The 26,674-nt window shown below is 38.4% G+C and overlaps 1 protein-coding gene across 10 annotated transcripts in view; it reads left to right on the top strand.

The window, feature by feature from the left end:
- Positions 1 to 1,103: 1,103 nt before the first annotated feature.
- Positions 1,104 to 26,674, top strand: part of LOC136883474 (inositol-tetrakisphosphate 1-kinase) — a 77,916-nt gene continuing 52,345 nt past the window's right edge. For 3 of the 10 annotated variants that reach the window (XM_067155800.2, XM_067155798.2, XM_067155790.2), the window contains exons 1-2: positions 2,506 to 2,692; positions 15,243 to 15,458. In XM_067155800.2, the coding sequence (XP_067011901.1) occupies positions 15,355 to 15,458 (104 nt within the window). In that variant the 5' untranslated portion in view covers positions 2,506 to 2,692; positions 15,243 to 15,354. The other 7 variants (XM_067155797.2, XM_067155793.2, XM_067155791.2 and 4 more) reach the window with 7 other exon arrangements.

Here is a 26,674-nt window from a genome sequence, read left to right as displayed (position 1 = left end):
GTACTCATTGACCTCCATTGATTTGTAGACAGCTTTACAGGTTTCTGGAACCAACTTTGAGATAATGTCGTACATTGCGGATTCTGGTAGGCTACAGTACTAGGTGAACTGCAAAACTGTAAAGCTTTTTCCAGTACCTAGCCAAAAATTCTTCGTGTTACCATAACAAGATCTTTCACACTTATGGGTTTCCTCAAGTTGGTCCTTTGTTTTACAAAATAGGCTAAGGCTACGCTTTTGAAACAACAAACTGAAATATTTTATCAATCATTCTTAAATACCGGTACTTTCACATCTTCACATTTAAGTTCTCTCAATAGAGTTTACCGAACTCGATAGCTGCAGTCGCTTAAGTGCGGCCACGCCGGCCAGTATCCAGTATTCGGGAGATAGTGGGTTCAAACATCACTGACGGCAGCCCTGAAGATGGTTTTCCGTGGTTTCTAATTTCCACACCAAGCAAATGCTGGGGCTGTACCTGAATTAAGGCCACGGCCGTTTCCTTCCCCCTTTCTATCCCCTTCCTGTCACATTGTCGCCGTAAATAAGGTTGCATCAAGAAGGACTTCCGGCCGTAAAACTGGCCAAATTAGACCAAATAGAGTAGAGACTAGACCAAGAACAAGAAAGGTCGACGATGGGACAGGAAGAGGCTAGGACTGAGAAGGAAGCGGCCGTGGCCTTAATTGATTGATTTTACCTATTAAGAGGGAGATCCTAAATATCCGTTCAGTTTGATTTTTTTTGTGTGTGTGTGTGTGTGTGTGTCTTATGGCGACGATGGGATAGGAAAGGCCAAGGAAGTGGAAGGAAGCGGCCGTCGCCTTAATTAAGGTACAGCCCCGGCATTGCATGGTGTGAAAATGGGAAACCATGGAAAACCATCTTCGACAGTGGGGCTCGAACCCACTATCTCCCGATTACTGGATACTGGCCGCACTTACGCGACTGCAGCTATCGAGCTCGGTCAGTTTGATGTTTATTGTATCTGAGTATACATGGATAACGCAACTGCTATCTAAGAGAAGAATGTGCATGGGAGTAGAAGGTCATTAGAACGGATCGTTCCGATGATGATGTTCTGTTTGCAATCTGTGACTCATCGCTCATCGTATTGCGGTACGGTAAGTCAGATTTCTTGGACAGAATAATCATAAAAGTAATATGCAAAGAGTGTATGTGTAAAGGACTGTTGGTTTTATTATTGTAATTCTGTCGTTTGCTGTGTAAAGATTTATTTCGGTAGGTTTCTTTTACTGTCACTTCAAAAAGACTATCCCAAATTTAAATTTCATTAGCTCTATCCTGTCTTATATCCAGGCAGAATGATTGGTATTTAAGGGAACCCTAGTTTGGAGTTGTGCTAGATGCCATTGAACTTGAAATAAAGGGCATCGAAAAATCTGAGTAAGAAAGTGCTGAGAACAACTGTTGCCAGTGATAAGACTCGAACCTCAGATCTCCAAACGTGGTACCGTTACCTACGTTTCATAAGCCTATTATGGAGCTGCAAGTTAAAGCAAGACTCCGAAGGAAACAAGAGATTTAGACAAGGTCATCGTATAGGAAAGTGAATGTGAGGAACCTGGCACAAGTAAAAAAAGAATGACTCATTCATCTACGAACTCCGTAGTCTGCGGCGGCACATTACGCCCCACTGAAGATGAGAGGCCCTAGAGGGATATTTCGGATACAGGTTTTGTAACTCTCAACTCAAAGGTTTTAGAGGCCATTGACTAAACTGATCATTAGGCCAACTATTGCTCGAATTGCCTCTTAAAATGACGATCACAACCATCACCTCAACAGTCTTCAGAATTTGCGTGCAAGATGAAACGCGTTTCATTCATTTAAAACTGGTCAGTGATGATGAGACTGATGAGATAATAGTACCTGGTAACTGGTTATCCTAGAATCACGTAAATCTACAGTATGCCTACTGCGTTCTTTAGAGGGTCCAGCCAATTTGTGGAATGATGATTATAAACATACTTTCACAAAATTTGTGATTATCCCAAGGATACCGGTAAACCTAAACATTTATGTAGGTTTGAAAATATGCAAGGAGAATGTCAGATGTTAAGCAGTAATCTCCACCTCTGTATTTCCCATAACTACATATGATACCGCGCTTTTGACCAGAACCGGTCGTTGAATTTGAAGGAATCATCTATTGTTTTGATGTCACAAGACAGGGTCGTTGGTTGTCCTTGCGTGCACTTCGCAGATTTGAGGAAATATATTACCAACTTTCGTGCCATGATTTACATAATTTCTTAATTCTTTTAGTTACTCGAGTACAATAAATTGGAGGAGTTCGTTGTTGTTGTTGTTATTATACTACAATACAGTATTTACGTTAGACGCTCTTATTGAGTGTAAATGAGAAGTTCTAAGAGCAATAATCTTTAGTTTCAGCAGTTTGATGCGGTGTAGTGGCAGCATCTCACCTCGTACTTCGGCTGAAATCTTGTCAACAATCTCATGCGCCAATCAGAACGACGGCTGTACTGGTTGTTGTAGGATCTGAAATAAGCAAGTGGGAGTGACTGCGTCCGATTGCGCCTTTATCCATAATATTTGAAAGGCATGTGTTGTACCTACTTTGTGTTGGAATGTATAAATTATTAATCGGTGACACGTGTAGTGCTACATCGTAGAGTGCTGTAAATACTTACCAGTACCTGTATAGGTGTGTAATTTGCTGTCAATGCATATTAGAAGCTGAGACCAGTATAATATGGGTAGACGTGTCTTGTGTCTCGTGTGCTCATTTTGTTGGTTTGTTTCTCACGGTTCGCTCTTCGTGGTAACAAGGAAGGTAGGCCTACTTAACGCTCTTACATTATGATTCAGAAGACAAACCTCGTGCTTTCATCATCTCAGTCTGTGTTATTAGTTGTTGAATGAAAGGTTATTGCCATGTATGTAGTTGATATCAACACTCCTACTTATATCTCAGTTTGATATATTATACTGTATCCTACTTAGTATGACTTGGTTATCCGAATTTTATTTTATTTTATTACATTTTCAAACTGTGTTGATTACTCTACGCTCATTATAGTGTTGGGTTGCTTTCTTTAAGTTTACGGCGATATGATAAAGTTGAGTGTGATTTGGACGTTGTTTGGATGATATGTTCGGCTTTTTACAGATTAAAGTGTGTGATAATCTTTCTAACTTTCCTTCACGATGTTGCATTACCAAGTATTTTCTTTGAGGAATTGTCTACATGTATAGGCCTATCTCACTTAGTTTACTTAAAGAAAACTTTCGGTTTATTAAACAGGATTTCATTTCTTGGATTTTTGAACATCTCTTTTCGAGAAACCGTATGTTTTTCAATTTCAAATGTACATTCTGCCGTAAAATGTTTTTCAAGGTAAAAGGTATAGGCTAATAATATTGTATTTTGGTGATACGCCTCCTTTCAGTTAAACCCGTGATTTCTATCGGCTTAATATTCCTGGATAGCTGATGATATGATGTGTTGATTGATGTTCAGAAATCCTGGAACTGCTACAGTTACAAGATAACATTGGACAGTTATCATCTCTTATCACTAGGCTGTGTTCCTTAGGTGCTCCAAGTTTTATAAAGCCAGAAGGGAAAATCAAGTTTTATTTGGTAAAAAGGTGTTTTCATTTTCGAATGATTTACAAATTATTGTGCAATTTAATTTACACTTCAAGACTGTGTCCAATAGAATGGATTACAAACAGAACTTGCCAGAATGTTAGGTTACCTCTACTTTGTATTTATTAAGTACAGTAACTGTGATACTTACCTAGCTTATACATCTCTCTATTCAATGTTCATTTAACCAAATTCTCGACTATGTGTGCAGAACTGGCTGAGTCCAAAAACCTTATTTCAAGAACTGATTCAAATGGTCTCACAAATACTCTGTGGCCTGAAACTCCACATATTTTACTGAAAGATTCATTGATCACTGCTTAATCATATATATATATATATATATACATAAGGTCTGCATACATACATAGATGCATCCTCATTATAGACTGTTATGCTCTCCATTGTTCAGTCTGTGAGTTAACTAAACGCCTCCACAATCCTCGATTTGAAGCTAGCCCGCTGGCCTTGTTTAGTTCCATACTTCATATCTTGAAATTATTAAAAACTGAATCCAACCATCATTGCCTTTGGAGCCTTTCTCTTACTCTCCATGGATGAGTCCAATATTCTCATAGGTAACCTATCTTCCTCCATTTGTCTCGTGTGATCCCACTGCTGAAGCTGGTTTATGCTTCAGCTTCATACATAGAGTTCATTCCTAACTTAGCCTTTATCTCCTCATTCTGGTTACCCTTTTGCTACTGTTCCCACCTGTTTGTACCAGAAATCGTTTTCACTGCTATCATGTCGTTTACTTCTAACTTATGAATAACACATCCTAAGTTAATCCAGATTTCACTCCTGTACAGAAAAGTTATTTGAGAACAGACTGGTGTAGAGAGAGTAGAGATAGTTTTGTCCGAGAGCCAACTTCTTTCTTACAGATTACTGTTGCCCGCAACTACGAACTCGCTGAATTAGTTTTGTTGCATCTTGATTCAGTTTAATTTGCTATACTACCATCCTGGGAGAACACACATCCTAAGTACAAACTTGAAGTGATTTATCTGTTCCACTTTTTTTTGTTATTACTACTGAAAGAATACAGCCTTGCTTAACTCCATGTAACTACCTGAACTTAAACATCATTCTACCATCAGTTCTCACTGTGGTCCGATTGTGAACATTAATGCTTTTGATGGCCAGTAATAACCTACCCTACCCCTTAATCCTCCATTACGGCCAACATCTTATCCCTTGGTACTCTTGTCATAATTATGCCTTGCAAGAAGAAATTGTGGGAAGATTTTGGTAATAATCTTAAAAGCTTAGTCATGCAGCAGGGAAAACTTTCTTGCTAGTAATAACAAATCTTAGAAAGAGCCCTTAAAAATTGCATTATGGCAAGTGGGTTATTATTGAAAAGAGGAAAAGAACGAATTGCCAATCAATTTGTAACCAGTTGAGTAGAAATATAGTTCAGTGCTTGAAGTAAAGTGCTGTCTTGATGCAGTTCAGAATGAAGTTGGTACCAAGTGCTAAATTTTGAATTTCTTGTGCCTGCCCTTAACAGCATTTTATGGTGAGGAAATTTCTTCAGTTAGAACTGTGTCTCTACCGACGACTCAACGAGAAAGATAATAAAGCGATGGTGTTAGATGCTACCATTTGCTTCGAGAGAGACCTGCAACAAACTCAGGATGTTAATCTGGAAAAACAAGCATTTTATACATGTCTGCCATATCTATCAGCCAAATATAATATTCCTCTAGGTCAGTGGGTTGTCAGAAGCCTTCTGTTTGGATCCAGAGGTACCCTGCCGAAGACAACAGCCACTATAATCCAAAATTTAAAAATTCCTTTTTATGACATAGAGAAAATCTTATTACAGATCATAAGAGATTCTCTGCAAATTATAGTTGCATTTATACCTGAAATAGTAATCTCCTTATGATGAATTTTCCAAAAAAAAATAATATTATTTCATTATTATAATTACATACTGAAATTATGTATTCCAGACCATTATGGTCACCCTTACTGGAGAACGAATTATTTATTGTTTAGTAAATGTTACTACTTGCTGATATAAATGAGTTTTAAAAAAAAATCAGAATGGCTCCAACTAAAGGATATGGCTAAAGAAGGGCAAATATTTTCAAAGGAATTAGGTGAACTATTAAAAATTCTACACTAGTTTCTCGGGTGCGTAAGTGAACAAGAGTGTTTACTGAGGCGGGTGCATGGCAGTGACAACAGTAAATGGGGATTCAGCCTCGTTAACAGGATAAAATGGAAGCAAACATTTCCTGAACATTCCTACACTAAATGTCATGTATCTATCTGGCAGTAAGTGGACCACCCTTAGAAGCCTTCAACCCTGGTATAGCAACAGACAAGTGGTATTTCTCGTCAGGACTACACCATCTTGGTGACTATAAGACCAAACTCTCCAAATCCAGCTGGGCAAGGCACAACGGTTAAGCCTACAAAGTAATTCTTCATTGTTTTAAATCGGCAAGTTATATAATCTACAACAGTGAGAAATGCCAACAATTTTCAAGGGCTGTAAGAAAGTGAAATGAATAGTATTTTGGGAAAGTCAGGTGAACTCATTGCAGATATAATGGTTAGTAAAAATATTTACAGTTTTACCCTTGTAAATAAACACTTTCTAGATGCTGTATAATATGCACAATATTATTTTTGACTTATCCAATTTTATACAAGTGTATTGGCCATATTGACACTACTTTTATGTTGTTTGTGGAAATCATAATTTCTGATGTATGAAAATAGGTATAATTTTTTGGTTTATATTTCTTACATTAGAATCATTGCTTTCTATTTAGAATGTTGTCAAACTGCTTATACTTCAGAGCATCTCAATATTGCAGACAAATTCACAGACAGTCTTCGTTAATGTCATTATTGTCCTAAGTCTTCGATGTAGCCTACTTCAAGAGATTTGTTGAAATCCCAAAATGAGGGTACGATGAATGGGAGCATATTAAAAATGGTCTGTGTTCTTTGCAGGATTTATTGTGTAAAAACAGGTATACTTCAGTTTTAATTCCCTTTTATCTTGCTTCCTGCAGGGACATTGTTTTATCTGTGACCGGGATTGTCACTCGTCCGGTCGCCTGCGCTGCAAGCCTGTCTCATGCCAAGCGTGCTCGCCCGGCATTGAATCATGGAGTGTTAATACCAATATAAATGGTCCGTTATTGGACATGATAAATTTTCCAGCTAACTCATTCCTGGTTGCCAGCGTTTCACCCCAATGTGCTAAGTTGGGCTCATCCATTGGTAAATAGCACACCCACCAGGACGCATGGGTAGTGCATACTGTGGAGGCCACTGCGTAGGCTACTTGGAGCCACCGGCAGTGCCAATGCACTATGAGAGACTTTGTCTCAATACCAACCAAATTGATGCCTGCCTGGCCATCAGATGATATAGATGTTGATTCCCATAGGGAACCTGAAATATTTGAACGTGCTATTTACCAACTAATGAGCCCAACTTAGCACACTCGGGTGAAACGCTGACAACCAGGAATGAGTTAGCTGGAAAATTTATAATGTCCAATAATGGACCATTTATATTGGTATTATAAATTTACTCATTCGGGACAAATATTTCGGGTTCCCTATGGGAATCAACATCTATATCATCATGAAGTGTTTTCGCACAAGATTACCTGTACTTTGTGAAGGTATTATGTATATACTTACACTCATGTAATGAAAATGGGATTGCAACACACTGACCACTAAACAACACGTTATCACTTGACTAAACTGAACCTAACGCTGATAAAGCTCACAGCAGACTGCAAAGGAGGGGAACTTGTGACACTGATAAGTACATCACAGCGAAGTGCTTGGCGGGAGACAAGTTCGCAGCGGTGGCGATTGGACGAGTGACAATCCCAGTCATAGATAAAACAATGTACCTGTATGATCATTTGCGAGTGACAATCCCAGGCTTAGGCCTAGATAAAACAATGTTCCTGTATGATCAGTTGTATCAGGCTATATTTGTTATTTTGAAAGATGTGACTGAAATTGGCTGCTATGCTGCATTTTATGAGGGCTCGCACGATTTCTTGGTACGATGGAATACCCCCTTATTGGTGATGTGGTCTTCCCATAGGATTGTTAAAAGTATTCTCCTTAGGACCTTTCTAATGGGCACACCACCCTGCTGTTTTTTCAGACCACCCAGCTAACAAACCTAGATATGTGCTAGTTAGATAATATTGATATTTGAATCATTGGGTGCTCCAGATTAAAATGTACTGTAAATACGGTAAAACTGTTAATTTAATGAAAAATCTTCATTATTATGTCAGCATATCAGAATATCAGTTACATTTTAGTTTAAATGTTTAGCTCGACTATCACATAGTGTCATGCCGGAGCAGTGTCTGGATAGCTGCGTCTGTGGATTGGTGGTAGAGTGTCGGCCTCCGGATTCCAAGATAGCGGGTTCAAACCCGGCAGAGGCATTCAAACTTTTGAAGGGCGAAAAAAAGTCCATTCGACACTCCATGTCGTACGATGTCGGCATGTAAAAGATCTCTGGCGACACATTTGGTGTTTACCCGACAAAATTCATTAAATCTCGGCCATAGACGCCCAAGAGAGTTTCGGTTTACTTGGTCTAATAGTCCTAGAGTATGATTGATATGTCTGCACATGGTAGCTGAGGCCATATGATGATGATCATTATATATATAATTTGCTGGGGCCATCAAGGACCATGTTAAGTCTTGTTGCATTTGACACTGAACTTGGCCTTCTTTAGAGCCCAAATTTCCCTCATTCTTTGTGAGTGGGCCTGCTTACGCTCCTCTGTCCAATGGGCACCGTGTCTTCTCTTCGGTTGCTCGTCTCGGTTTAGCCCGTTCATCAATATTTTCTTGCGGAAGAGATCTCTGTTAAGGGCGTCTTCAGCTGAGATGTAGCATTTGCAGGTCTTCTTTGGTATTTCTAAACCAGGGAATTGTGGTTTTGGGGTTTGAATCAAAAAAGTGAAAGATTACTTTTAGTTAACTTTCTTCCATCCATTATTTTCAGATGACCGTAAAATCGTGCCCGTCTTTTTATTATTATTATTATTATTATTATTATGTCTGGATTAGTGTGGAATTGCATGCGGAAATTTGATTCCACATGACATCACAGCCAATGGCCGTAGCCGTGTTGAAACACCGGATCCCGTGAGATCTCCGAAGTTAAGCAACATTGGGCGTGGTCAGGAGTTGGATGGGTTGCCACGCGCTGTTGGTGGGGTGTAAGGGAATGGAGGAGCGGAAAGGAACTGGCCACCCTACCGCACATAAACTCCGGCTCAGGAACACCTCTGTGGAGGTTCGGACCTGCCTTCGGGCAGAATAACCCTTACCTTACCTGACATCACAAACCCATATGGCACTCCACAGCAACAGAGTGGTAAACCCCGGTGTTACATGATTATGAACAAGCAGTAGAACACTAGAAGTTCCAAATACTCTGTTGTCTTGTTCTTGATGACTTGACTTGACTTATTTCCTGTTGCTCCCTCTGGAGCATAGGGCCTTGGCAAAATTTTTCCACACAGTACAGTTCCTGGCCATTCTCTTCACTTCGCTCCAGGTCTTGTCAACCTCTGCAATTTCCTTCTTGGGCCGACCTCGCTCTCTGGAGCCTTGAGGGTTCCAGTCCAGCGCCGCCCTCTCAACAGCTCCATCCGGCTTCCTTACATTGCTGTTGAAGAGGCGAAGCTTAGTCTTCCTGGAGATGTTTAATTCCATCTGTTGTGTGTATCTTGCCAAATCCTGGCTACCTCACCTCACTCAATCCCAGAATGTCCAGCCCGTAGTTCTTCATTTCCCGTGTCACTTGATTCAGTCTGCCTTTCTCCCTCAAGGTCCTCACATTCCAGAAACCAATTTTCGTTTTCCTCTTCATACCAAAGGTCGTCATCAGGTTATCCATCTGGTTTTGTAATTTCGCTTCAGTTTCTATAATCAGATTATTTAAGAAGAACGATTGATTGACCCACTGCTTCAGAGATCCTTGACGGGGCTGCCATCTTAACCCTAAGGCACCAGGCTGATTTTCTGTCGGGGTTTCTTCCCTTAGCCTTTGAAGTTCCCACTTCTACTGCAAGGCAGCAGTTCCTATTCTATTTACCCAGAATAGGAGGGTTGCCCCTTCTGCCAGTTCCACCGTTCTGAAGTTGCTCTTCGCCACCTTCACTACCGTTGAGGTCTTCACCGTAACCCTGGCAAGGGACCCTTACATGGTACTACCAGCCGGTTCAGCTGGACCAAGGTTTTTTAAAGAGGGGTTACTCCTCTATCACTCGCCCTTAGTCCTGACTTGTGACAGGCAGAGCATGGCTTCCCAAACATTGGATCCAGGTTGGTGGGGTTCTTGTTCGTGATAATAACACTAAAATAGAAGTTCAATTTTGCTGTTAATATTTACCTGCCTGATATTATTGTTAATGTCCTGAGAGGATTAAATTGAAATTTTATCGTATTCACTTTTTATGAAGCATTTCCTGCCGTGTTACTAATTCCTTCCACCCGAGTGGCGAAAATGTCTGGGGAGAGCACTGGTGAACATTCTGCGAAGCATCCGCATTTCAAATGCCAGGAGTTGGTTCATTGATGAAGCCTTTAGTGTTCATCCTTCAACACTGTAAATCAGCTCTGGTTACACATGACATTACTAGACATGCCAACAAGTTTTGAATCGGAGGAGATGGTTGCTCACAAGATGTTTTAATTTCAGAAACACTCCTTGCATTGCTGATTCTGGTTTTTATTTCTTGTGTTAGCCAACATGCTAGGTATTTGAAATGTGACAAAAAATTTTAAATTATAAATACATTGTCGTTCTGTAGTCACTCTGATTCTGACACTTACTTGGGGACTGTTAAGTGGACATTGCTAGGTGCACGGATGGCAAGGTAGTTGGAATCATCCATTCGTGATGACCACTTCTTAGTCCTCGCAGAACTGAAGTAATCCATAACCCTTTTTGTTTCTCTGCCGAACCCTGTGTGGGGTCACAATCTTCCCAAACTTTCCTTGACCTAGTTTTAAATTCAGGTTTCCCATAACTGTATTTACATCTTAATCCTTCAAGGCTTCCCTCACTTCTCGGAATTTCTCTATCTCCTCTTAAGATTTATCAGCAGTCATTGCATAGACCTGGATTAAATTGGTGTCTTTTTAGATGAAGGAGCATTTCTCATGTCCATCCCTTCCCAGCCCACTGAGCGAATTGGCCGCTTGGTTAGGGTCACACAGCTGTGTGTTTGCATTCGGGAGATAGTGGGTTTGAACCCCACTGTCGGCAGCCCTGAAGATGGTTTTCCACGGTTTCCCATTTTCCCATCTGCCAATTAAGGCTACAGATACTTCCTTCCCACTCCTAGCCCTTTCCTACCACATCGTCGCCATAAGACCTATTTGTGTAGGTGCGACGTAAAGTAAATTATAAAAAAAAATTCTTCTCAGCCTCTGATTAGCTCGTTTCTACTTCCCAACTTCATCAGGAGGGCGGGCATCAACACTTACTGAGGGACGTAGAGGAACTGGGACTGATGAGGGGAGAGCCTATCTGTTTGAAGACGGCAGTGTATTAAGATGTTGAGATTGTCCTTGTCCTTTCGTGTTTCTGTGTTTGTCCTCGTCCCTTATTTCTGTTGTTCCCTCTTTCCACTCTGACCTGCGCTTGTCTTCATCTTATTATATGTGTCCCTTTCTTCTCTCTTTCTCTCTGACTTGATTTGACACTTGCTCCTATACTTATACAATGACAGGTCAGTATGGGAAGAGGGAGCAATGGGAGTAGGGGGCAAAGACAAACATAATCAATCAATCAATACCGGTACTGATCTGTATTTAGGGCAGTAGCCCAGGTGGTAGATTCTGAAGGCAGGGACTGAAGGCAGGTAAAAACACAAGGACAAGCTTTTCTCACAAAGTCATTCCCAATGGTTCACTCAAAGAGATAATTGAGATTGTACTGTTCTACATTACTAGGCATAAAACATTTTAAAAAGATTCTTTCTACCCCCTGTGGGTGGGGGACGCAGGCGAAAAATACACCCATGGTATCCCCTGCCTGTCGTGAGGGGCGACCAAGGGATGTTTGTCTTAGAACCATGAAACTACTTTTGATTAGTACCATCACGCGGGGAACACCATGGGTCGCCTTTACTTGCAAGTAGTACCACCATGTTAGGTACGAAATTGGTTTGTGATTAGTATAAGCAGTGAGTAGGTTCTCCGGTGGGTTTTCAGTACCTGTGAGTCGTACCCATGTGAGCAACACCGCGGGTCTGGGCGTTGCCTGCGAGTTGTACCACTATATGAGCGACACCGTGGGTCTGCGTTACATGTGATTAGTACCCACTATGTGAGGAACACCACAGGATAGTACGGGTCCCTGTGGTTAGTACACCTAGGTGAGGAACCTCATCGGTTTGCGTTCGCTATGAGTGGGGCCATTGTGTGAGAAACACCATAGGTCTGCGTTACCTGTACGAAGTACAATACTTGTGAGTAGTACCATCTTGTATGGAACACCGTGAGTCTTCGCTACTTTTGATTAGTACCCCAACATGACAAATACCATGGTTCTACTTTACTAGCAATAAGTACCATTCTGAGGAGCCTTGACCTGGATTTTGGACCCCTTTAGATATCAAGCATCCTCGATTCAGGATTGTCTTTGTAAGTGGCCCCTTGGTCAGCAATACTATTATTTATGATCTTTTTTTTTGAGTTGCATCCATGTTTTTTTGTTTGTTTTTTTGGGTTATGTCCATCCATTCATTCTTCATGACATTTTTTAAATTTTGGTCAGTGGATGAATTTTGACCCTTTTGTTGTCGTTTCATTTCGTACCATTAGGAGCCGATGACCTCGATGTTGGGCCCCTATAAACAGCAAAAAAAAAAAAAAAAAAGATTCTCTAGCAAATAACTCCTTTTGGGACAAGGTACCATCTCTTAAATCGTATGACAAAGATTCCCTGCCATTTTTTCCTGAAACCCAATGTTCTAAAAATAATTTTTGCTAATGTTCAAGTATCCTAATTTATTATTCCAAAGCTCTGTATTTCCTAACGGTGGGTTTCAAACATAAGTGTTACTATAAGGGACGATCAAAAAGTTTCCGTTCAACAGCCGTACAGTCCTGAATCGGGATGCCAATCGGGCAAAATCGCAGTGAGCATTGAGGCACTCATCCTACCGACGTACTAGGTTGAAGATCCCTGTGTGGTAAAATACCATGTCCTGCTGCATGAAGAAGTCCGTAACTGCCTGCTGCACATCCTTTTCCAACAGGAAGCGTTGACCCTTCAAGGCCGTTTTGAGGGGCCGAAGCCGTGATAATCGCATGGGGAGATATCAGGACTGTAGGGTGGGTGCTCGAGTGTCTCCCACGTGAGTTGGCGTACCTTTTGCATGCCTACCTTTGCGATATGGGGACGAGCATTATCATGCAGCAGCAGGACCCCTTGGCGGAGTTTTCCTAGACCTTTCGTCTTAATTGTCTGCCATAATGTCTCCAGTGTTCCGCAGTACCTTTTCCCAGTGAATGAGACATCAGGTTCCTTGAAATCAGTCAGCCAACAGTTGGCTGTTGAACATCTTGGGACGAAGGGACCATGGATAACACCACTGCATCATTGCTGCTTTAGATTCCGGTTCCCAGTGGTGGCACCAGCTTTCGTCACCTACAACAATGAGCTCCAGGAACGTGTTCCCTTCCACATTGAAACGTATCAGGTGCTGCAGTCAAACAGCCAACCGGCTTACTTTTTTTGTTCGGCAGTCATCGCTCGGGGTATCCATTGGCTGCAGCCCCTCCAGAAGCCTAACTCCTGTAATATTTATTCACAAAAATTTTTGAAGTAGTCCACCTTTTCCAGTACAACTTTGAAACATGTCCCAACAACTGAATCAATGTTAAAATAAAGATTCTACTTGTAAAGAAAAATAAATTGTGTTGAAAAGGTGGACACCTTCAAAAATTGTTGTGAATAAATATTATATGATAGCTCAATACGGACCAAGAAAATGAGATTTATAACATGTAATAGCCTAACTCCTGCTGCATATTGTGTTGCATGCTACCAAAGCTGTTTAGATTCATTGCTAGTGCACGAATGGTTATGTGCCGGTCCGCCCTAATCGCCTCATCCACCGCCCGCTTGTTGTTGTCCGTAATGGATGAGGCTGGCCTCCCAGATCGACCGACGTCTTGTGTTAAAACGTGACCTGCACGGAACTTGGTGCACCATTCCACAATTGTGGTTTTTGACAGACTTGCTGCCCCATACACATTCTTCATTCTATAATGGATGCCCACCGGTGTTTGTCCTTCGGCAGCCAAGAACAGAATAACAGCACCTTAGTCATATTTGGAAATAACTTCGTCATAGTTCATGTGGCCGCATTTAACACACGTACCTCGGCACTACATGACTGTCACACTAATCCCTTTGCCTAAAAGTCCGTGCTTATATACCCACATTGGAGTCAAGCTATGTTGCACGTCCACTGCAGCAATGTCCTCAAACAGAAACTTTTTGATCTTGCCTTTCAGATTAGAACAAGAATAAGACAATAGGATTAGCCATTTAGTTGAATTTATTCAGCAGTTTAAATTAATCACACATTTGGTTAAGGAACAAGGACAGAACATCACGTAGCTCAGTTGTAATTGTTTGCAAAGGTAGCAATACTGGGCAGTCTTCAGCTTTATAGTCTTCACTTTCTTTGGTTTCAGTTCTTTTCGAGCAGAAGGATGTCAATGTAGAGACTCGTGAACATCTTGCAGAAGTCCGGCCCCGTCGCTAAGTGGTTAGCATGCTGGCCTTTGGACCAGATCGGATGTTTTAACCTTCATTGGTTAATTCAAAGCGCTCAAGGGCTGGGTGTGTGTGCCGTCTTCAGCATTAGAATTCATCATAGTTATGGCCCCATCCTCACAGACGTGCAGGTCACCTATACTGAGTCAAATCGAAAGACCTGCACCAGGTCTTTTCGGAGGCCACACGCCATAACCACACCTTCTCCTTGAGTGGTGATATCAACTCTGGCTTCCCTTGCCTTTCACTTCCAATTTTATCAGTATATCTCCTCTTTATTTGTTCACATCTTATAATATAGGCTACAAAAGCAGTAAAAAAAAAGTATTATCTGTGCTGCTCCTTCCATTCCTGTTCAGTTGTTATTGGTATGGACTAAGAAGTTACATTCTAGTATTTTATTGCCTAAAACCTGTAAGCGATCAAGAAAATAACATAATTACTATGGAAATGTTGTAATATGAACATTTGAAAAAGTAAAAATGACTAAAAATTCAGGAATTTGGTTAGGGAAGTTGTCTTCAGGAAAAATAATTGTTAGGAAAAGTTAATTTTAGGAATTGGGGTTTAGTAAAAACTGGTCAGGAACATGTAACAACACCTGAATAACTATATATATTTTAAAAAAAAACAACACCTAGTTTATCTCTCTGATGGCATTTTGTCATCTTTTGCAATCTTACATCTTGTTTTTCTTCAGTAGTGAATGTTGTATGCTTCTGATGATTCACAGTATTGGTTTTACCTGGAAATGATTTGGTATTCTTATTACAGGTATAAGTTTCCTTCAGTGATGTCATTACCTTGTATTAATCCTGGCTGTGTTGGCTGAGTGAATGGGCTGAACTTCAGTAGTGAATCATTGTATGATACTGTCAGATCCAAGATGACAATGGAAGGTAGATACAGACCTAGTAAGGTGATTGGGTATTGGATGTCGGAAAAGAAAAGACAGAAGCTTAATTGGTCTGAATTTGGATGTGTGTGCAAGTAAGTTGCTTTTTTCTTTGTTTATACTGACCAATAGAAATACATTTTTGTGTTTTATTATAAAACAAAGTTTAATTTAAATGTATTATTTTTTTCATTTGCTTATTGATATTAAACTTTTATAAACTGCAGAACTGCTTGTGAAGGAATTGTGATGTTACTTAAAGAATATTATGGTTACTTATTTACACTGTTTAATTATTTGTTTATTGATAAATTCTTCTGAAGATAGTAATACTCTTGATGAAATATTGTACACTATTTATCTGTACCGGTATAGATTTTCAGGTATATTTCTTGGCTGATGAGATGTTCTAGGTATGGTGAAAGTGTTTGAGCATTGCAGATATGTTCAATGATAAAGTAAAAGTAGAATGAGATAATTTTTATCCATTAACCTCCTTAAAATGTAACCTTGATGTACAAGATAGGAATTGTTTACTTGCTACCATGGAATAGCTCATTCATTATATTATAAATCTTTATGCCAAAAGATTAAAAATTCAATTTCAGTCACCACTGATCTGCATTTAGGGCACTTGCCCAGGTGGCAGATTCACTATCTGTTGTTTAGCTAGATTTTTCTTAAATAATTGGGAAGAATTTGGAAATTTATTGAACATCTCCCTTGGTAAATTATTCCAATCCCTAACTTTTCTATAAATGAATATTTGCCCCAATATGTCCTCTTCAATTCCAACTTTATCTTCATATTCTGATATTTCCTACTTTTAAAAACACCTCTCAAACTTATTCATCTGCTAATGTCCTTCCACGCCATCCCTCCACTGAGTGCTCGGAACATACCACTTACATGTAACAAATTCCAACTTGTACGTTTGAGATGTTCCACCTTTCCACCACTTCAAAATCAAAACTTCTCAAACGTACAAGTTGAAATTTGTTATATATAATGATTCCACCACGGACCAAGATAAAATTAATTACTTGTAACATACCAATTTTTAAATTTTTATGCTATTTGTTCGGGGCGTCGACCCATGTGGATCTTTTGCCCCTACTGGCACCATATTGTATGAACCTGCGTGTAATTGGAATGGCGGTAGTGTGGAATGTTGTGTCTGAGGATAGGAAGATTAAGGACGTCACAAACACCCAGTCCCCAGGCCAGGGATATTAATCATTACAATTAAAAAAACCTTGACCCGGCCAGGAATCAAACCCGGGGCTGTCGGGTGACGGGCGGACACGTTGCCCCCCTACACCGCGGGGCTGGACAACATACCACTTAGTCAAGTTGCTCAATTCCTTTCTTCCAAATCTTCCCAGCCCAAAGTTTGCAACATTTCTGTAACGTTACTCTTTTGATTACACAGAGGGAGGCAAATGAGAATTCCAGAAAGTGAGTTAGTCACTCTATTGGACACCGAGCTAAGGGATGGATCGAGACCGTAACAGGTCACTTGGCCTAATACCCGTTGATGTTAGCATTAGCTAGGAATATGAAAGAGAAGGAAGGGTCCTTCGAGTTGCAAAGAAAGGTTGTAGCAAATCCCTGCTCTTTCAAATTTGTATATTAATAGGTTGGGTTGCTGTACTTTGCATTTGGAGAGATGGCAAGTTCAAACCGTACTGTTAGCAGCCCTGAAAATGGTTTTCAGTGGATTCCAATTTTCACACCTGGCCTGTGTAGACATTCATCAGCCAGATGGTTACAAGACTGCCTCATCTTTTCTTGTAGCAATAAATAAGCACTTCTTGTCAATATAAGAAATGTATTCACCAACAACAAAACAAGAATTATAAGTTGCGGAAGAATTTGAGAAGGCAGCTGATGATGATGATTTTGATGATCACATTGCGACTGTGTGTATTGAATAGCACCGCATTGCAGTTTTGTGACGTTCGATTATACGAGTCAACAAGACTTAGATTACAATTTTGATGACAACGAAAATGTGTAGTGTCATGAGGAAATGTTAACTCCTCTAACAAACAAACAAACAAACAAACAAATAAACAAACAAACATTACACAGAATTTTTCAAAATAAACTCTTTCGTGCTATAGTACAAAATACCCTATTATATTGCCTATAAATTTTAAATTGAATTAGATTATCCATTTTTTAAATTTTTCATGTGTGTTCTCTCTTTTTGTTAGTCCAAATAACCAGTTCACTTTACCTGACCTTGAATAGGAATTGATTGTATATATATATATATAAACAGAGGTCAATGTTCTACTATCATAACATTTCAGTTGGTATCAGACTATCAGAGAAGGGAGACAATTTAGTAAAGGCCATTCTGCAAGGCAAAATTGAAGGCACCAGACCAAAAGGCAGAACAACAGGTAGATGGTTAGACCAAGCAAAGATCACCTGTCTACCTCTTCACAATATCTTAAGAAGAGCTGATGACCGCTCAGGATGGAAAAATCTCGTTAAGGATGCAGTTACTAATGAAGTGAAGAAATGAGGTCACGGCGCTCAGCAATGAGTAAACCGACTGATGATGATGATGATGATGATCAGACTGTCTTCCATAATGATGTTTTGATAAAGAAGCCATATAAAAGTTGTTCATCAGTAAGTCATAGCATGAACACTGAAGGATATGTTAGAGTTCAGTGATACATAAGCAGTTTTCTATTGTGAAATCAATAGAATCATATAGCCTTGGTTTGATGCTGCAACTGTTGTTTGCACAACTTGTATATAATTCAAGGATAGTTTATCCCACTTGAATCTTTCTCTTTGCTTTACTTTCACCTGCAAAAGTATTTTTGTTAGTGTTCTTGTACACATCTTTATGGTATTCTTACTATTGTTCTTGTAGATAAAGAAAGGCTGATGATGCTGACATTAACAACACTTGTATACTTTCTCAGTCTTGATAAATTACTGACTAAAATTTAACTCTTTTAACTAGAATAGGTTAATTGAAGCATTTTACTATACCTTTTTACAACAATAATAATAATAATAATAATAATAATAATAATAATAATAATATAATTTTGAACAGAAAGAGACACCAAAAAACAATGAGTAAAAAAATACAGTCATCTGGAAAATTCTAGGCTTAAATCTCACAGGTGGACTACAGTATACAGATTTGGAAACATATGGTCGTTTGGTAATTATCACCTTTATTTGTGGCATGAAAATGATATTGCCTCTTCCAAGCACTGTAAGAACTTCAGTTTAACCCAGCAATGCCGTGCGGTACCGTATAGTACCAGTGCGCCTTAGCCTACTTCAGATTTTCTCATACTGATCCTTACTCGTGCCATAAATCTGGCAACTTCGCATTAAATTGTCAAGGATATACTCCCTGCAATGCCTGACATCAATAGAGGGTTTTATTTGAGTGTTTGTTTGCAGCAACATCTGTTTGGAATTTGAGATAATGTCGAGAGGTATAAAAATGACTGCCAGTCTAATGTAAGTTGCTTTATTTTGTGAATAAATTTTGACAATACAATTTTGTATCGTGTGGTTTATTATCTTGAAATGTAAGTCCATGAATTTAAATAACAAGCAATTGGTCATTATTTCTGTGTTAGCTCTTAATGACACTAATTACTCCGTTGGTACAGTATGGTACTGCACAGCGCTTTCTGTTCCTTTTCTCCTCCTTACTTCCAAGGGTGATTTTAAAGTAACAGCTCATACTGTAGTTGCAAATAATTATTTATATGTGTCATACAACTGCATAATTGCAGATTTTACTTTAAAAATACAGGTTATAACAAATTGAACCACTGAAATCTAATATATTAACTGAGGAAGATGAAGGGGGTCTCGCAGATAACCTTATGGGAGGTTAATGCTGAGTATCAGCAGTAGTAGTGCTAAAGCAGCAAATTCCGCACAGGAGTAGAGAATCCGTGTTCGATAATGATTCACGGTCCCAGAAGAGAGCAAAATCATCACCTCGTCCACCAGCTACCTGGATGGTGGATGACCCACAGCAGTCCACTTCCCTAGTGCAGAATTGTCCACTTTTCGATATATAATGCTGCCCAAAATATTTGAGGTTTTTTACAATTAAATTGTGAATATCTTGTGCTCTGAAGCCATAAAGTATGCGCTTTTTCCAAAGGAAAAATAACCCTGAAGAAATAAAATTATTCATCGCCATTTTACTTCTAATTGCTTATGCGTAAATACCACCATCAGAAAAGGATAGGTGCAAATTATTCATTACGATATTATATATATAGGGTGGTATTTTGAAGAGAAATACGTAGTAAATACAGTTGTTACAATAATTGAAATTATTAGGGGTCCTCCTATTCAATACAAAGACATTTATTAATGTGAATCGATCACATGCTGTTCACATGAGGTGCTAGTTTCGGCACTTAACTCGTGTCATCATCAGCCACCGAGTCAAATCAGGCAAACACAAACAACTTTAAAACAATTTTAAAACACACTGTAACACCTGCATAGATGAATGTATGTATGTTGGGTATTCAGCCCAAAGGCTGGTATGATCCTCTACAGCTCCACCAACAGCTGTCATAGATAGCCTAGGTGTCACTGAAGAGGCATACTAGGGAAATGAGTACAGTTGTTTCCTGTTGCTTTCCTAACTGAGCCAGAAGTTGCTATTACATATCTGTCTGCCAAGCCCACTGAAATGCATGCACCAACAGACCCTATGAGCAATATTTTCACACCATTCATAACAGGGACTGGCTGCATAAGGAACATTATTACTAGAATCGCTCATACCTCAGTCACTTTCATATTGTCAAAGCCAAGGAAGAGACTGAGACAGGTCAATGAAAGTAACAAATTTATTCTAGCCCATACCAGAAGACATAGTGCACTCTAAACACTACATCCTGCCACCAAAGGCATCATAGATGAATATTAAATATGGTACATGATGATATTTCACTTCAGTATAAAATCCTTTTAAAAATGATGACTCCGTTGTTTTATACACATGATGGTATGTCCAGCTTGTCTATGTCTTTAGTTCTTTGATCTTTTTGAAAATACGCTACAGAGTTTTTATGTCATGTGAAATTGATACGTAGTTTGATCTGTGGTTTGGTTCCGAAAAAATAAACTTGAATGTGATGGACTTGGTTAGACCGCAAAGAATTTATTCTCACTTCAATATGGGGTTTTGGAACCTTGAGCAGCCTGTTTGATCGGCGGATGGATTCTTTGGGTCTAACCAAGTCCATCACATGCATGTTTATTTTTCGGAACCAAACCACAGATCAAACAAAGTGTCAATTTCACATGACATTAAAACTCTGCAGCGTATTTTCAACAAGATCAAAGAACTAAAGACATATACAAGGTGGACAAACCTCCATGTGTATAAAACAATGGAGTTATCATTTTTAAAAGGATTTTATACTAAAGTGCAATATCATCATGTACCATATATTATTTAATATTCATCTATGCAGGTGTTACAGTTTGTTTTAAAATTGTTTTAAAGTTGTTTGTGTTTGCCTGATTTGACTCATTGGCTGATGATGGCATGAGTTAAGTGCCGAAACTAGTACCTCATGTGAACGGCATGTGATCAATTCACATTAATAACTGTCTTTGTATTGAATAGGAGGACCCGGCTATGTGCGGCCAATGGATGTGAATCCCGCACAGAATGCGTCAAGTGTAGTGCAAACTGCATTTTGCCATTCTAAACAGGTGAAAAGTAGAAATAGATGACTAAATCAGAAAAGTTGAAGTATATAGTAATATTATTCATATTTTCTAAAGATATGTCACGTCTGAGCTAATGTTATTTTTCGGAATCCCTAAAGGGTTGTCACAAATGAACTTATACACCGTTTGTTCTTTTGTATATTGCTAAGAGGCTTGTGACATTCTGTATTACATTTCCTAATTCTTGGATTTACTGTTGTGGGTCATCATGAATCAACGCGTTGTATTTGCCTCCATCAAAGGCTGGCGGTCTTCCTGAACGTGGATTATCTTCCAGGTTAAAGTCACCCCATTTAAAGCAATTAAATCATTTTCATGCCATACTATCCCTGAGAGCATTGTCCCCTACACAGTGCAAATGGTTCATGTTGCTTCAGCTGCTTTAACTCCGCTCTTAAGCTTGAACAGAAGAATGTCAGAAATGTTCATTTTTCATCACTTTGCAATCCCATCTTTGACTATTCTACTAATACTTCACCATTTTCAGAACAGCACAATTCAAAGCATATCCACAAGCACAACAATAGCACTCCAAGTGACAATTGATAAACGATTAACAAGTTCCTAGCTGTCCCAGTGATGCCGACTTATATCCAAGGTTATGGACTTTTGGATGTATTAGGTTGATTCATAAGACAAGAAACAAAATTTTTAAAAATCTGAACTAGAAAATAGGAGAACCATAAAAACATTAAAAATTAATTCTATAAATTATAACGCAAGATAGGGGCCAATCATTTAAGGACAATTTTGGAAACTTGCCGAATGGCAGAGTTAAGAATTCATAGTTGCTTACAAACGTTTTCAAATAAAGAAGGGGTGCCCCGAGCTTGTACCATAAGACTAATCACTTCGATACACCAACAATAGGAACAAATTTTTCTCTGAAGGTTTTCAAATATGGCCATTTTTAAAAAATTATCCTGGCTACCAATTTAAATTTCTTAAAAGTGCTTTTTTTGTGGTTTTTTTTTTTGTGATGTCCAAATTGGAAATTGTAGGAATTTCTAATTGATATTTTGATCCAGTCTTGAGAAAAGTATTACTCATAAATGGAAAGGTATGGGTGGGATAGGGGAGTCTTGCTCCCCAAATTACATTATGTATAGATTATTTCATTGACTCAATTCTTTGTGGTTTAGAAGTTGATTTCTGCTAGAATGCAACAACTGTTGGATTGCCTCCCTGTGTGTGTGGGCCTGGCTCTTGGCTCTGGACCAAGAGGTCAGCAGTCTATAATTTGTGTTGCACAACACATGACTCACTCCAGCAGCACAACCTTACCAGGAATGTGAAAGTCTTGATATATTTGTTTGTTTAGCCTCTATAAAGGCTGTACTTGCTGCTCCACATACTTGTGTAAACAAATCCACATACTGGTCTTTATCAGTCTACATCTGATATGCTAGTATATGAAATTCAGGTTGTTATATCAGTACAGCGTAGCTTGTTAAGGAGGATACACAGAAGCATATTCAACAGATAATTCTAAGCTGCCAGGGAAAGAGTGTGTCAGAAAATGACTTGTACTCTTCTCCCCTAGATAGTTATTAACATGTAGCCTGTACTTGTGCTGTAAGGAGCAAATAAAATATTGTACATATAGTTCAATTCTGACTTAATACTGCTTAGACCAAGATCGAAATCCCTTCCAGGACTCACACCGTGGACTTGTCTGTGAACATTTTCTGTCTTATACCTGTTTTCCCTGGCAGCCTAGAATTAATAAATAGAATATACCAACAGTTTCAGTTAATTGTTTGTAATACAAGATACTAAACCTATTCCAACTTACAAAATTGTTACAAAAAATGTACATCATTTGCAGGCTGCCATAGAGACAAAGAGTACCATAGCCATTAGATATTATTTTATGAAAGGTTTCTTTCTTCTTTTTTTTTTTTTCTTTGAAAGTTAAATGAAAACAGGGTAGCTTCAAGGTGTTTGTTAAGGTCTATAGGTGTGGTTTCTGAAGATTGCTATCGACACCCTCAATATGGCCGTCATAATTGAGTGGAGAAAGTCGGTACTACGCCCTTCCTACGTCCAGGTTGGTCGATGTAAAAAGATTCCCAGCCAGCATCTCAGGTGTCTCGAATTTGGATTAGTTTTACGTGGGATCCAAAAGAGGTACGATGCGCCGATTACCGCATTTATCTATTTCGATCTTCCTGATGGACGTCTCCATCCGACACCTCAAGGCAATGATACACCAACTCAAAAATGCAATATCTTACTTCTAACATTCCTTATTCTACTATCATTTCATAAATAATACATTAAATTATTCACTTAACTTATAATTATTTATTAAACATAATGCGAGAATAAAAAGAATTGGAAGAGAAAAATAATATTTACAACTTGAGTTCCAACATGATTACTGCTGAACAGCTGATTTGACATACCCATGTGGTATGATCATGCTTTACTGTTCACTTGCTCCTCCTCATTAATTGAAATGGGCTAGATTTTCTTTTTACACCCTCTTATGAATGAAAATTCTTGACTTACAATCTACACCTGACAGTATATATTATTCTAAGTTTATTTCAGTACTCTTGGTTAATACCATTAACTGAAGATTGAAGTTTAGTATATCATGTCTTACAAAGAATTAAGTTGTTCAACATCACAAGTTTATCATCTAATTGAGTTATTACATTCTTAAACTAATCAGTCTGAAATTATTTGAATTCATCTGAATTTTTATCTGAACTTTAGCTTGATTTTATTTGAATTTTAATGGAATTTTTTTATGACTTCTGTTATTTATTCAGGTTTTGGAATACTCAATAAATTTCTTGTATATGCAGCCAACAGTCGCTGTTACTAACCTGTCGTTCATTACAAAATAATATTCTATCTAACATTTGCATATCTAATTCATGTAACATACAAATAAGGTTGAAGATGTCATACATATCTTATATTTTGTTTAACTAGGAACTACAAAATCAGATATGTGCCAATAAGTAACATACTTCCATGTATGATGATGCACTATCACCTGAAATTAATTATATCTTCGTGTGCCACTAATAATGAATCATTATGTAACATCAATCCTGACTCGAATAAAATATAGCTCTATGTATGCTGATTAATCCTTTCATAATCCAGAATCATGACATTTATTTCTACTAAAGAGGTTATCAGATTATAGTTCATTATCATAGGTCTACTTACGGTTGAATATGCTGCAGTCATAGCAGTATAAATCTTCTCGACGACAAAAATATTACTATGCCATGTCTGACAAGCGTAATCCTATCTGGTATCGGCTAAGATCTAAAATATTCCATTTCTTCTTATAACCGACGATATATACAAATACTTCCACATATTTCACATTTCCTTATATTCTTTATACAACTGTCTCTTCATAAATCATGTACTACACCACATATCTTCTTAATACCTTAACTCTTTGCAGAATTAACTTCCCTCGGTTTTATTGTTTCAATTCTCATCCATAATCAACATAGGATCTCTTTCTTCTTTCATATGTTGAGAGTTATCATCCTGTGCAATGACATTACTATGTTCCATAACTACGCTTAATGATACAGTGTATAACATCTCCAGTACTCCTTGAAATAACCTCTATATTAACCTTACTAATGATCTAGGGATCTATATACGTATCACACTCTCATATGGCATAAAATCTGTGGGAAGACTAAGATTCATTTATATCTAGGTCGCTTCCTATTCTAATATGAACTGATTAGCACACAAGTTACTTGTTAGAACTTTCCACATGAAATAAGTTAATCTCGAAGATCACATCGATTATATTTCACTTGCAGGTAAGCTACTAAATTATTTTCTACCAAATCATCTATAAAGTATTTTGAAAAACAAGAAACTTGTCTCGTTTTCTTTGCCTTTTCGGATGGTTTCTTCTCGGCTACTCCATGCGACCCTTGTGGTTGGCAGCTGATTCTGCGGATGTCATCTTGGGCTGGATTAAGTCATCTTGGGCAGTTTATTCTCTCATCTTGTTAGCAGTATTCCATGGCGACAAGCTCATTCATGAAATAATAACATATAATTTGTATCAGACAATACATATTGATGATGTTCATTAAGCCTTATTGCAATTATTTCTCCAAGTATCTGTAGTGTATATATTGAGATTTGTGAAGATTGAATTTGTTTTCTTGGATATTACGAATGTTAATACGTAGTTTGAATCTCTCTCCTCTCTGTGGGTTAACTGAATGTACGTAAAGCGCTCGGGTTTTCTTCCGACCTTGCGAAGAAATTTGTATGGAATTTCAAATTTTCTCCACTTATTTTCTGTTGTCTGTTGACAATTTGATGAAAGATAATTATTAATCTTCTTCTGGATAAATTTCCTTCTTCTGTTCCGATGTTTTAATGCAATATTTTATCCTCTCAGATTAAGTATGTCTGTCTCTAGTAATGGCCGATTAAGAAGTAATTTTTTCTCTTCTTTTGTTGTCTCAACAATCTAAATCCCATTTTGTGGTCATTTACACTGCCATTGCGATTCTGTGCATTCTGCTATCGCGTTAATCTGGATTTCAGTGACGTTAGGTTAACTTCGCTGCCGGCACTTGCATTTTCCTTCGATCTCATTAAATTTCCACTTTATGGATAGCGTAATGGTACAGTATTTAGTCAAAATGTTTTTAAGAAGTCAGTGATTAGCTGGGGAACGGTCCCTTGAGCACTAATCATGCGGCCAGTGATGCTTAAAGACTCGAGCTTGTATTTGTCTTTGTTTATAAGGTACTGTGGATTCATAGATTCTTTTTTTTTTTTCTTCTTCAGGTTGGTCTTCATTGGTCTCGAACCAGATGGATAGTTGGGTTGATTATGTAGCGTGCTGATGTGTGGGCTTGATAGCGGTGATGTCTATTTGTCTGTTGCTCCTATCATTGGAGAGACCATGCACCTCCTCATAGGTTGTGTAGTCATTTAGTCTTAGACCTCCGGCAATCTGGGACCTGATGGTCCCTTTTTTGGACGTATCAGATAATTAATCGAGCAGACTTTTGAGATTTCTTAGCGTTTAACCAAGTTGTGGAGCCTAGGATACTTCTTTGTTATGTCTATCTCGAATGTTAGCTTAATGCATCTTAACTGTTTTTGTCTTCCTTAAATTTCCTTTCCCCACATTCCTCTGATGATCTTTTCATGTAGTTCTTTGTGGTTTCTTATGTTAATAACTTGACAAAAATGTAAAAGTTAATTTTCTGTTTAACTTATCCCTTTCACAATTGTATACTTTTCTCTGATTTTTCTTCTTTATATGCAGTCCCACATTTGTATCTTTATTGCATAAAATGCATAGATTTTTCTAATTTTCTTGTCTTATGGCTTCCTAATTATCCCCCTCATTTTCCTTTCAGTCAACATTTCGGTATTATTTTCACATTAAAAGGATGTGCACGATTGCAAAATCAGTTTAGTTAAAGGGAACATCAATGATGTGGGACTAGAACAAACATAAACCATGGAAGGGCAAACTTATTTTTTTCATACACTGTTTTTTTTTGTGTATTTTCGTACTCTCCAT

This window comes from Anabrus simplex, chromosome 11 (genome assembly GCF_040414725.1).
Source record: "Anabrus simplex isolate iqAnaSimp1 chromosome 11, ASM4041472v1, whole genome shotgun sequence".
Lineage (NCBI taxonomy): Eukaryota > Metazoa > Arthropoda > Insecta > Orthoptera > Tettigoniidae > Anabrus > Anabrus simplex.
This window is presented reverse-complemented; position numbering and strand designations above follow the sequence as displayed.